General features: G+C 33.6%; 1 protein-coding gene across 3 annotated transcripts in view; it reads right to left on the minus strand.

Moving 5' to 3' along the window:
• Positions 1-14,896, minus strand: part of tbc1d22a (TBC1 domain family, member 22a) — a 274,142-nt gene that overhangs the window by 39,035 nt on the left and 220,211 nt on the right. For all 3 annotated transcript variants that reach the window (XM_087246433.2, XM_087246434.2, NM_214799.1), the window contains 1 exon segment: positions 5,694-5,789. In XM_087246433.2, the coding sequence (XP_087102559.2) occupies positions 5,694-5,789 (96 nt within the window).

A 14,896-nucleotide genomic window follows, 5' to 3' on the forward strand; every position in this document is an offset into this window, starting at 1 on the left:
AATAGTATAATAATAAAATATGTCTCTAAATATACTTGGTCAGCCGTTAGTATACCTGGGTGGCCTACCCGAGTAAAGTCTATGTGTGAGAAGCACTGAAGTTGTTCAAGCATAATTGGAATCACTCTTTCGGTCAACGATATAAGTTTTAAAAATAACAATGTGTGATAATAACCGCACACTATAAATCCCTTATTGGTAAATATAGTTATTTCTTATATATTGTAAGAATTAAAACACTGAAATGTTTGATTATATTACAAATATTATGTTGTCAAATCATCAAATGGATGTTGTTTTATAAAATTTTAGGTAATTGTTTTGTAATTCAGTCATGTTTAATGTTCATATATGTAGCTTAGCAATATGCTTTTTTTAGCTTAGCAATATGCTAACATCAATGTGTTCCAGTTCCAGTGTTGAAAAATTCTTCCAGATAATAAAAATACTTTAATTTTGTAGCAAATGTCACTAAACTATGTAGACAGGAAGGGAATAAAACATTTCCATTCACATAAACACATGCTCTTTGTCGGCAATGCCCATGCGGTCACTAATTCATCAATGTAGAAAAGTGATGAAGTATAATTTACGTAATTTAAATAAATATTTGCATTCTGACCACCGGGATAACTCCAGATCATATTGATATTTGTATATATCTCTGGCTCTGAATGGCCAGTCCTTCACTGCACCTTGGTCTCACATTCATTTTAAAGGAGCACTACCCTGTACTAAAATGGCGGCTCTAATGAAGCATTTCTTCAAATAGACAATAACAGCATAGGTGACATCTAATGTAAATATCTATGTGCAATATGCTAACGTCAATGTGTTGCAGTTCCAAATTCTTCCAAATAATAATAATAATACTGCTTTTTGTGGGTGTTACAACTGTCACAAAACTATGTAGACATACTTTAACTCACTATATTTTGTTAAAAGTAAAAACAAAAACAAAAAAAAAGAACAGAGTCCATCATTTTAAGGTCCACAGAAAAAATAGCTTGAACGAAAAACGAAAAAAAGCAAGAGCCTATGAGAACTCTTTGTCTAGGGCAGTTTGAAGTGAGCAGATTGCACTGGAGGTGGACAAATAATAGGTTATGGTAGACCACAAATCCCCCATAACACCGCTGTACCTCTAACTGATCTATGTCAGGACAGTCTTGCAGGGCACGACAGGCTATCGCCCAGCAGCGGTCATGTATGTGAAAACAAACCAGTCAAAAAAGGGGAAAGAATATAGAGCGAAACAAAAGGATAAGGAGAGAGAATAGGAGAAATAATCTCTTTGCTGACACATGGCACAGGCGGGTGAAGACGGAGGCCCGGGGCTGTTGTCTGAATGCCAAACATCAGCCGTGTGCTGCAGAGCTGGTGCAGGGGATAATTCTGAATCACTGGGCACTGTAAACACAATAAATCAACCGCCCCACAACACACTGCTGATACACACCACTGACTCGCTGCATATTCAACAACACACACACACATACACACATTTGAGCAGTCTATTCACTCCACAGGGATGTAAGCTTAAAAGAAGGCAGACTTAAAAGGAGGAGGGGGATACTATTTTCATGTACTAATACATATTTTTCTTTGAAAATGCAGTTCAAAACAAATTTTTTTCGCAACAATGTAATTGTAATGTAATATTTGACAAATTAAAAAATACAAGAAGGTACTGAAAAAAAACATACAAAAAAAACAACAACAACAAAAAAAGTACATACTGTACCTCCATCCAAACATTAGGTTTTTTTTAATTATTTTTTTTGTTGTTGTTTATTATTTTTTTTGTTGTAGGATTTTCATAAAGAAATGAATGTTTGCAGATTGTAAACTTAGGAACTCAAGAGGCCTGTTGAGGTTTCTCTGTTGCGGAAACGAATAAAAGAAAAAAAAAAGAAAATAAATAAAAATAAATAAAATAAAACACAATAAAATAAAATAAACATATATAAAGTAATTATATTTAAAGTAATTATTTTGCTGCTTAAACATTCACAATCAATACCACGCTAAAGGGATATGCACTCACCTTACTAGTATAAGGTGTACATAATAAAGTGTGTATTTACTGATGTGTTTTATAGAAAATACCACTATTGCTTGATATTATTATATCATCCAATGTGATCCCCAGGGAAATGCATACCATACGTTGAAAACCTTTTCCTGATGCAGGAAAACCACAAGAAGCCGGTTACTTTTTTCTATTAAGATCTGTCCTCGATGTCCTGGGACATTACCATCTTTGACATAATCTAATATAGACAGCTTCATACATTTAAAGTTATATCAGATGCATTGCGTGTATATTTTATCTAATGAAAGCACAGCTGGGGAAAGTAAAGGTAGGGGCGGACAAAGTTCATGATCAAGACAGATAGCAAAAGTGAACAAGCGAATCTCTAAAAAGCTGACTGATGTTCTCAAAACATTGCATTGTAATTTATAAAAATTGAATACATACATGCCAGTGATTAGATTTACTTGCTTAGGGAGCAACAATTCCACGGCCCTTCATATTGGTATATACTGTAGCACATTATACTGTATTTTAGGGATAGGAATCTTTACTTCACGATCCGATTCTAATTAGGAGAGTCACGGTTTGATTACAAAATGATTCTTAACCCAACTTTACATAACCTAACCTACCTTTACATTTTAACCAAAATTTGAGTTTCTATGCTTTTTTTATTATATATATATGACAGTAGTGCCATTCTAAAAAGTATTTGTTTTATTACCAAAGTTATATTTAGGATAAAAAAAGCTCTAAAAATGACATAGAAACACCAAACTAGAGCTATAAAAAAAAAAAAAAAACAGACAATACTAAATGCAAAAAAAAAATTATAAATAAATAAAAGTGCATTCATTTTTTTGTTTGTATAACCTTCTATTAACAAAGACATATCTTCAGAGCAAAATAAGTGGATGTAAAAATGATATGTGGAAATTATTTTGTAACTACTTTAAATCACAGAGAACTTGTCACTGCTTCCTTTGTTTGCAACACTGTGCAGTAAGTTAGTTCATTTTCATTCACAGGCCGCAATTGGAGAACACACGCTACAAGCTTCCACTTATCTTGTTGCAATGGCAACACATGATTCTATCGTAATCAGTGTCCATTCATCACATTAATGCCACCATGTCCACATTCTTTGCTCGCATGCCAGATGAGAATCACAGTGGCACATTGATGACAACGTGAGGTCTCAAAGCTGACAAGAAGTGGAACATCATATCTTTAAACTCATTATGTTTGTCTATCTTTACTAAAAATGAAGCAAATTCGGCAGCATATGCACCTGTTTTTTTCCATTTCTAGCTTACGCATGCGCTGGCTTCTACCATCGCAATATAAATTTAATACTAAATAATATTTGAACTTTTGAGAATCAATTCAAAATCATTAGAGAACATGCATCGTTGCAAGTTTTGAGTGTACATTATACATTACTGTATATATTATGTATTTATATTATTATATTCAGTATATTTCAATTATATTTTGTTCTTATAACTTGTGCGTATATATATATATATATATATATATATATATATATATATATATATATATATATATATATATATATATATATATATATATATACACATATACACATCGTTAGGTCCATAAATATTTGGACATTGACACAATTCTAAAATTTTGGCTCTATACACCAACACAATGGATTTGTAATGAAATGAACAAGATTTGCTTAAACTGCACAGCGTCAACTTTAAGTTGAGGTTTTTAACATCCAAATCAGGTGAACGGTGTAGGAATTACAACAGTTTGCATATGTGCCTCCCACTTGTTAAGGGTCCAAAAGTAATTGGCTTCTCAGCTGTTCCATGGCCAGGTGTGTGGTATTCCCTCATTATCCCAATTACAATCAGCAGATAAAAGGTCCAGAGTTTTTCTTCAAGTGTGGTATTTGTATTTGAAATCTGTTGCTGTCAACTCTTAAGATGAGATCCATAGAGCTGTCACTAACAGTCAAGCAAGTCATCATTAGGCTGATTCTTTCCCTGGTGAAGAAAACAACCTTCTCAACAGTTGGCCAGACCAAGAACACTCTCCAGGAGGTAGAAGTATGTGTATCAGAGACAAGAGAAGACTACACTACAGTGAATACAGAGGGTTTGCCACAAGATGTAAACCATTGGTGAGCCTCAAAAACAAGAGGGCCAGATTAGAGTTCTAAAAAAAGTCTTCACAGTGCTGGAACAATATCATATAGACAGATGAGACCAAGATTAATTTGTACCAGACTAATGGGAAGAGTATAGAGAAGGAAAGAAACTGCTTATGATACTAAGCAGTGAAGCATGATGGTAGTTGTGACAAGATGTGGACATGTATGGCTGTCAATGGAATGGGTTCTCTTGTAATTATTGATGATGTAACTGATAATAAAAACAGCAGGATAAATACTGAAGTATTTCAGGAAATATTATCTGCTTATATTTAGCCAAATGCTTCAGAAGTCATTGGACGACCCTTCGCAGTGCAGATGGAGAAAAACCTAAAGCATACTGCAAAAGCAACCAAATAATTTTTGTAGGAAAAAGAGTGGAATGGGACCGCAATTTCGAAGTCAATCATCTGACCTAAATCCGATTCACCATGCATCTCACTTACTGAAGACAAAACTGAAGGGGAATGCCGCAAGAGCAAGCTGGAACTGAAGACAGTTGCTGTAGAGGCCTGGCAGAGCACCACCAGGGATGAAACCTGGTGTCTGATGATCAAAGTTTGATTTATGATTATTATTATTATGTCCAATTACTTTTGGACCATTAACAAGTGGGACGCACATTTGCAAACTGTTATAATTCCTACAGCATTTACCTGATTTTTATGTAACTTCCCTCAAATTAAAGCTGACACTCTGTACTTAAAGTACATTTTTGTTTCATTTCAAATCCATTGATGTATATTGTGTTGATGTATAGTGCCAAAAATGATAGCATTTTGTCTATATTAAGCAATTTACATTTGGAATTACTTAAGCACAAGCTTAATTCCGTGTGTAAATCAATTTCCATATATTAATTTATTTTTATATACACACTCGATCTTACAAAGAAACTGTACGTATTGTCAGAAAGTGCCTAATTGCTACGAATTTACTATTTCATATAAATTTACATATATAAAACGTTTTACGTATGGAGTTATGTGCGGATTTCACTCATTTAAAAAGAATGCTATTTTGTTCAAACTCAACCCCTAATCCTATCCCTTATTGGGGAATAAACATATCGTAATAAATCGTATGAATAAAAATCATACAAATGAGCAAGAATTAGCCACTAAATCAAAAAGTTACAAATTGCTGTGGGATTGCGTCATGTGGGAGTTGCTGATTACATAAGCATGGGCATAGTGTACTTGTGCCACATCTGCCCTCTCCAAGCCACCATGCCTAAACCCTTTACCTCTGAATTGCACGGAACGACTGAATGAGGGTGTGAGAAAAGGGACAGGAAATAGAAGAGTCTCAAAGGGATGGCGCAATGTCACCTTACAGCAGCTGCTGTTGTCATCACACTAATGCAGGCGCACTGACCCCTCGACCCTGCCAGTTAATGAGGGAGGAGGGGGCTCACGCAAGGACGACACACGCCGAGGCACCGGGACCACACAAAAAAAAACATCTTACCTGGAAATCTTTCTCCTCTAGTATCTCTTTCCTCCATCGCACCAAGAAGGCAGCACACACATACAAGTGGAAGTGAGAGAAACCTTCAGGTTCCGCCTGCGAACACAAAGATGACCGGGTCAATACCAATTTGCATTTTGACATTTCAATTTATGACATCACAATCGTGGCCTCGTTAACATATGATCAGCCAGCTTGGTTAATAAATTATGTTTTATTAGCATTCTGATTAAGCCTTCATTTTTAATCATCCATTTTCATTTTTATTAGTTACTAAATTACTCATTTGTTGTATAATTTTGGTCTATTCATTAGGGCTGCACAATATGTGTTTCAACATCGATATTACAATAGTCACATGGCAAAGATATGCAATGTTAAGTCTTAATTATAGTTGACTAGAAGTTACAGAATTGTAGTTAATCACTGTATTTATGCGATTTATGCAACAACAACAACAAAATGTTTTTCTTATTTAGAATTTTTGTCTTTGTTATTAGTCCAAATAACTACATTTCGAAGCGAAAACGAGATTATTTAACTTATTACATTTGAATTACATTAACTTATAACTTATTACATTTGAATTACACTAACTTATAACTTATTACATTTAAATTCAAAACAAAACAAAATTTTTACTTGATCTAAGATTTTATTTAGGTATTTGAACTAGTAAAGAAAGAAAAGCATTACTGCATTGTGATTATTCAATTTCTGTGCCTGAGTATTGTTAGACTCTCCAGAAAACAGTTAAGTAGTGGTATTTATTAGGTTCCTTTATAAAAAAAGATTAAAAAAAAAAATTATATATATATATATATATATATATATATATATATATATATATATATATATATATATATATATATATAAATAAATAAATACATACATACTATATATATATATATTTATATTGGTGAAATACACTTTGACAGGATATCTTTTGAAACAAGTCCAAGAAAATGGCTTTAGCAACAGAAAACCAGTGTATCCAAGTACATATGACAATTACAACAATTTTCATTAATAAGAGACAAAGACTAAAAAAAAAAAAAAGTATGTATGTATATATATATATATGTATTTAGTTTGACCTTTTATGTTTCTCATTTTTATTTTTCTCACCACTTATTACATCTCCTTATTTAGTTTTCTTGACACATTTTCTGACGGTGCTGAAATAAAACAATCAAATTAAAGGGCAACCTGAAACAAGATGAGCCTTTGTGTGAAGGCCTACTGGGTATAATAATAGTAACCCTTTAACAAGGCCTTGTTCTGCAGAATGGGACACGAAGTGCACATATTCCTTTTCAGACAGCTTTTACTGTGATAACCTTGGCGAACCAATTCGTTCTCTATTTGAATATGAACATATGAGGAAAGGGACACAGCTGAAGCATGAGGATCAAATCAGTCATGAAAACAAAAGCCATGCAACAGTCACATGTGGGATGCTGGTATATTTGCTATTGAACACCACAGATTTCATTGTAGATATAATTATTACAGTTGTTGTTAGTTACAGGCACAGAACATATATAGTTTTGATGATTAAAGTTGTATTCAATCAATCTTTTTAAATAAATATAACTTAAAATAAATAGTCTACCAAAAATGCAACATTAAAGTCTTAACATAACAACTTACCCAAAAAATGAACAATACTCCATAATTTACTCACCCTCAAGCCATCATTGTATAGAGCCCAATCTAAAAATATTTTTCATATTTTCAAAAAAGTAGCTAGTTTTTAAGATTGTACCTAAAGTATGGATTAGATCGTACAATTGAATATGAATTAAGACACTAAATCAAATTTAAAATAATCCTTAATCCCGCCAGGGGGTTAACACACGTCTTATTAAGTGTATCAATGTGTTGTTGTAACAAAAAAAAAAAAAAATAATAATAATAATAAATAAATACATTTATTACATTTTATTCTTTAATTAATAAATTAAATTGCATTCACTGACTTCAGGTGGCAAACAAAGCTCATAATGCACGGCTAATGTATATGATTTAATATCAATTCGTAGCATAAGCTCCGAGATTAGACAAATCAGACAGGAACTGCATGCCACAGATTGATTAAAGCAGAAGATGATAACGAACAAGAAAACTTAACATTACTGTATAACAATATACAGTATATTACTCTTTCAATGCTGCATACATGTGTCTACCTGTCTTATGCCATGCATCATACTGTACATTCATAATGTGCATTCAGTTGCACACTATATAATTATATATACAATATTTCTGTTACAAAAAACATCAGTGAAAGCTTGATGTTTATTGTCTACTATACATTATTAAATGGCAGTCTCTATGTTACAATATTGATAAAATATGTTGTTGCCAATTATATGCTCTGTTTTATTCCCAATAACAGGGACTTTTAAATTGCTATAAGCCTTTTTTTACTGCAATTGTCCCACGCGGCCAGTAAAATAACCAAAAACAAAGCATTTTATTTCTGTGCCAGCTTGATGCAGGCTACACTAAATGCTGGCCAGTTATACGGATTAAAAAAAAAAACTCCCTCACTGTGCTGAACTCACAGCAAGTGAGATGGAGAACACAAAAGCACACAAGCACTGAGGTTTACCGCTCAATATATAAGCTTTAAAATAATGCAATGTATTTAAAATGTAAAAATGATAAAGCAATTAAAAGTTTTAGTTCACCCAAAATAAAAATTCAGTTATTAATTGCTTTCAAACCCCTGTGACCTTCATTTGTATTCACAATACAAATTAAGATTTCCCTTACCCTCCATAGACAACAAGGTTCGAGATTCAAAAGTCCAGAAAATACAAAAATAATCACCCTTAAAACAGACCATATGCCTTCTCTGGTTCAATAAGCGTTTTATCAAGCTCTGAGAGTACTTTTGTGTGCATATAAAACCAAAATAACAACTTTATTCAATAGTCTCTTCTCCTCAGTGTCAATATATTAGGCAGGTTCACAAGGACTGTATGACCAAGTGCGACATGTAATGTGCGCCATACACTGACACCATACCTGCCAACATTTGTCTCGGAAATTCCGGGAGACCAGTGGTGGCGGTGTGTGTTTGTCTGAATAACACAGTTGAGATTGTTAGTAACTGTAATGTGGTGTTAGTAACTGCACTATGAGCTGAGTTTTAAGCGGCCGATGTGATCGGATACTATACCAAAGTTGGTGACCCGGGGGTGTTACAGACTGTACTGAAAAGCTGAGGACTGGGGGTGGGGTGAAATTATGGGAGTTTTCTGGAGTCAGGCACCTTGCCGTCTATGGCGGATCAGAAACTTTAGCTAAAATACCTTAATTTTTGTTCCTAAGAGGAACAAAGTCTCATGGGTTTGGAATAAAATGAGGGTTATTAAATTATCCCATGAATCTAAAATTAAGTATTGTTAGTTTTTAATATATCCATAAGCTAGTGTGCACCAAAACAGTGACCAAATTTGCGTTTAGAAGATTTAAAACTGATATAAACATTTAAAGCTTAATGGTAAAGTAAATAGATTAACGTTTTTTTTTTATGTCACCTCATACTTCAGTTTCTCATCAAATTGTAACCAATCAAAAGCTCTCTAGTATCTGACATGTCCCGCCCCTTCAAGAGGCTTCACATTTGATTCTCCTAAGCTCAACCTCTCTTACAGGCAAAGCGGTGATAAAAAGGGGAAAACTGTACAATGTCCCACCCTCTCTTGGTTTTTCAGTTGAGATTATGTCAAACACCAAATACAAAACACACAATTCAAAGCACTTCATGACACCTTTAATAACAATTTTAATTATTTTTGGGATGAAATAATGCTTAATTTACTAAATAAATAGTGTGGGTAGAACACAGCCTCACTAATCTTAGATATCCTCACCTCTAAAAACACACCAACTCCAAACGGTCACTTTGCATATCAATCAAACAACGTCTTCCACTACTTGTGTGATTCTTACAGAAAACCTTACAATGTAAGATGCCACCTGAGGAGCCCACGTGGCGTAACGGCTCCAGCTGGAGATGCAATGAGCTCCACAGGCAGAGAAGGAAAAGATGATCTGCAATGCCAGACACGGACAGAGGGTCCTAATGAAAATCAATGGATGCGTTTCTTCCAGCAATAAACAGGAAGGACAGGTCTCCCCTTCAAGGGTAAACACGGGCAATGGAAATCTTCCCAACTGTACCGTGTGTTAAACCCTCGCACACAAACAGCGTGGTATACGGCAAAGGTGGCAGGAAGTGGTTTCGAGACTCCACACGTTACATCCAGTCCAATTACCCTGCAGTCATTCTCAGTCACCTCCTCGTCAAAGTGACCACACAAGCGTGAAATGCACTTAATTAGACACTCAATAGACAAGGCCAGGCTGCAAGGGCATCTGCATATGCTCAGCTGTGTGGAGATGAACTTCCGCATCTTTAATGCAAGAGCTTTGGCTTTCTTCCGCTTGTTTAGAAAAGGAAGTGTTGTTGGAGTTGCTGGTAATAACACGCACCACTAATTTGCTTTTGTTAAAAGGCTTAATCTCTGGAAACCGATGTTTATATAAATAAAGAGACATTGGCAAATTAGTGTTTAGATGCCGATTTACATGTTTGACATTCTTTCATGCATTTTTTAATGGTAGAGTCCTCTCAGAATATAAAGGGGACTTAATACTTGTTCTAATGAGGCTGAAGTCTTTATGCAATTGCATTTAAACACTTAAACACAGTAAATCTTTCTCTTCTGCTCCAGTTTAGCCTTTTTGGCGGCATTTTAGAAATCTTCTTGTATTTTTTTTCAGTTAGTAATTTCAGTACTTAACATTATTTTATTGCTGTTTATTAAGTTTAAGTTTATTATATGTTTAAGTTTATTATGTATGTATATGTTTATTATGTTTAAGCATTTATCTCACTTTTATTTATTTGTTTTATTTACTTCAGCTTTTTATTTTTAAAATAAAGAAGACTAGTGGGTCACACTTTACAATAAGGTTCATTAGTTAATGTTAATTAATGCATTAACTAACATGAACAAACAATGAACAAAACATTTACTACTGTATTTGTTCATGTTAGTTAACGTTAGTTAATGAAAATACAGTAGTTCATTGTTAGTTCATGCTAACTCATGGTGCATTAACTAATGTTAACAAGCATGGACTTGGATGTTAATAATGCATTAGTAAATGTTCAATTATGATTAATAAATGCTGTACAAGTGTTGTTTATGATTAGCTAATGTTAGTAAATGCATTAACTAATGAACCTAATTGTAAAGTGTTACTGACTAGTGAAACTAATACCCACAAAACATTATGTTTGTTGATTGTTTACTTCTTTACTACTTATTTAAAATAAGCTGAAACAATAAGTCTTGCTTTTTTTGGACAACTTAAATGTTTTGTTCAATCCACTTGAATTTGTAAAAACTCAATTTGTACAGTAACTTAATTTCTTCATGTTGTCCTAACACAAATCAATTGAGTGGATCATAGCATTTTTTTTACAGTGTAGGAGTAGTGTAGTTTCTTTATAGTGAGAGTTCAAACTATTACCAAAAAAGTAAATTTACAGACTATTTACTCACATTCAAGTGACGCCAAACCTTTATAGGTTTTTTTTAAACACTAAACAAGATATTTTGAAGAAAGTTGGAAACATTTAACTTACGACTTCCATGTTAGGGAATGCTAAACACTCAAAAAAATAAAAATAAAAATAAATAGTTTTGCTAGTTGTTCAAACTACTTATTTAAAATATTTTTAAGCTTTATTTATTTATTAATCTTTTTATTTAAGTTTCACAATCCTATAGCCAGAGTAATGCTGTTCACAGTAATGTTACTGTATTCTAATTACATTTTTTGGGGAAGGTAGTAATGTAACGAATTGCATTTTGAATTACATTGTGTAATTTGATTACAGTTACTAAAGTCAATGTAATTGTGTTACTTAAGTTACAAATACAATTTTTTGAAGAAAAAAGGGCTTCTTTTAAATAACATTTTCTTCTGCAACCTCAGTTAATAAGCATTTCTCTGGAAAAATTATTGTTTTAATTATTTTTGTCTCTTTTACTTGTCATTAAACAATTGTATTTGTATTGCTGATACAATTAGCAATTTTATTGCTACTGTTGAGTGTGATATGTTTTGCATAATAATGAAGCTTTTTTGCAGAAGTAGATGAAGCGGATTGTCTAAAATTAACTTGAGCTCTGCAGATAAGCTTCCTGTCAGCAGAAATGTGTTAAAACTTAACACAGAATATGCGCAGTTAAGAAAAGTCTTATGCTTTTAATGTTGTGCAGATAATTCATAGAGAAAGAGGAATTATGTCTGGGGTGCGGTCAATAGAGGACTGGAGAATGATTGACAAGTGACAAATTTCACTAAGCTCCATCTGTTAATATAAGGTGTCTATATATAAAGTTGAAGTCAGGAAATGAAAACTGCGTGCACATCCTGAAATGTAACTTTTGGATTGCATCGAGGATAACAGAATTCAGTAAATAGAATTATTAATTTGCATACAATGAATTGCCAATAAGTTAAAAATTAAAGAAAAATTTCTCCTGACCTTTTTTTCTATAAGCATGAAATTTGCTAATTATTCCAACACATGTGTTTTTAAATTGCTGAAGGATGTGAGCTAAAATGGTGATGGATGCTGATGAGCGTGTTTGCTTCTTCAGTAGAAATACAGACATTAATTACATTGAGCGTATAAACAAAAATATTGCTGTGAAATGCAGTCTATGTACAGTGTCTAAAGAGCATTCGATTGCTTTTAACTAAGCCAGCAACATTTTTAAGCACTTGAAATAAAGGTATTCTATGACAACTCATCACCAAGGAGGACACCGGCACCCAAAAACACGGCGGTCCAACTCAGCATAAACAGGTTTAATAGAATTGCTGTGCAGGACTGACAGATGAGGTTCATGCTTTGTATGGAATATACACATTTTGGTAGGCTAATTACCTCAGACAAACACAGAACACCCAAACAGTGTTTTTGCATACTATGGATGTCAATGGTTACAGGTATCCACTAAGTAAATAAAACAAAAAAAAACAGGTTTGGAACAAGTGAATGATGCGAGAATTGTAAGTTTTGGGCAAACTCTTTAAAAATGCTTTCAAACTAGCACTTGGTCTGCACCGGCGTTCATTTGTCGCACGTTTAGCTAGTGTGAACGTGTCATCCGAACTTCTGAACTGTAGCTGAGTGCACCTGAAAGAGGTGGTCTGGGTACGGTTCACACAAATTCTGGTCCGGTTCACTTCTGGTATGTATACAATCCTACCAAATAACTGAAGTGAATTGCCAACAGTACAGCAAACTATCGTTTTCATAATGTTTATTCATGCGTGTGTGTGTGTGTGTATCACGTACTGTACCTTGGTGTACCTTGGTGACAAGCGGAACTGAGCCAGGGCAAGCACAGTTATAATTTCTGCTTGTCTCCTTCAAAAACAGCTTCTGCAGACGTTACGTTATGTTTGTTATGTTTGAAAAATATATATTTGCAGCAGACATATGCAAGTTGCTTTCTTTATGTCCTAAATTAAATGATTCAGTAAAAGCAGAACGACCCCGATGTGCGTACGTCTTTCCATTTTGGCGATTTGCTTTCGTGTCCATCGCACACATAACAGCAGCTCGATGATGCAAGGTCCAGGCAGTTGTGAAAACACCCTAAGTCTTTTGAATATGTAAAGCTGCTGTGATCAACCCATTGTAATGTTTTTCAGTGAATGTTAAATTACTGAAAGATCTGCAGTTTATTTTGTACTTTTATAGGTATATTTTATATGCTGTAAAAGTAACTTCAAAGTAATGTAATTAGTAATTTGATTACTTTTTAAATTAAGTGATAGTAATGTAAATCAGATAACAATTTTGCGTAATTTGTAATCTATTACTTACCCAACACTGACAATAATGTTGTAACCCTGTAACCATTGACTTCCATTTTATTTACCCAACACTGCTCATAACTATTCATAATGAGCATTAAAAAAAAGAACAGTTTAGTCAAATATCTCATTTGTGTTCCACAGAGGAAATTATATAGGTTTGGAAAGAAATGAGGGCAAATGTAGCACCAATGACATTTTTGGGTGAACCATTCCTCTACGATGCAAAACATAATTTGTGCTAAAGCATAAGGTGCTACTTATGTCCATATGTAATCAGCGCATTATAAACAAAAGCTGCTATGGGCTCCGAGTAGGCGTATGTGCTATTAGTGTGTGTTTTTCCAAAGCCTGTGGTCTAGTTTCATGTGGGAGTGAAGGCTGGGTTCACCTTTAGATGGGCTGTAGTTTCTCTTCATTGATCATTTTAATTATTTTGTCTGTCTCTCCCTCGGGGGGCGAACAGTTGATGATGGGCCTTAATTAATGGGACCAGTGGGGGAATAGACACAGTGGTCCATTCTGGAACGTTCTGACGTAAGACCTGGTGACACACTTCAGGTGGGATAAGTTTGAAACGAGGACAAAGGGAACACACGCAGACTACGTTTCTACCCGGTTTCCATATTTTTACACTTTGATGTACCACATGTGAGGTTACAGCTGGGACATTATAATAAAATAACCATTGTGCATATAATTTATAGATACACAAAAAATACACCACAAAAGAAGATCTTATCAGAATGTTCTTTGTTGACATCAAGGAGTGTTGTTACAACCCAAATTTGGGTAAAATATAAACAAACCAAACCACTGAGTTATATTTTTTTTTCAATGACTGGGTTCGTCCATACTGTATCCACTATTTCCAAAGTGTATGCATGTTACTTTTTTGTCATTTGAAAAATTGACCACAATTTCCACTGTGGCTAAAATTCAATTCAAAATTAAATATAAGCATTGTAAATATTATATTGTGGGCAGATTAAATTAAGTGAACTTTCCTTGTGAAAATTGGACCTTTTTATTTTATTTTTTATTGTGGGTAATACAAATCGAGATTGTTTCAAAGCAACTTTACATTTTTAAAGAGAAAAATAACAGAATTAGCTGCACAAATTTCCAAAAAAAAATAAATGTCTATAATCAAATATAGTACAATCATATTCACACTGTATATTTTGACTGAAAATTTAACTGTAAGATGACTTATGCATTCTCATCTGTGTGTATATATATATATATATATATATATATATATATATATACATATA

The sequence above is a fragment of the Danio rerio genome, chromosome 4 (assembly GCF_052040795.2).
Source record: "Danio rerio strain M-AB ecotype USA chromosome 4, GRCz13ab, whole genome shotgun sequence".
Taxonomy (NCBI): domain Eukaryota; kingdom Metazoa; phylum Chordata; class Actinopteri; order Cypriniformes; family Danionidae; genus Danio; species Danio rerio.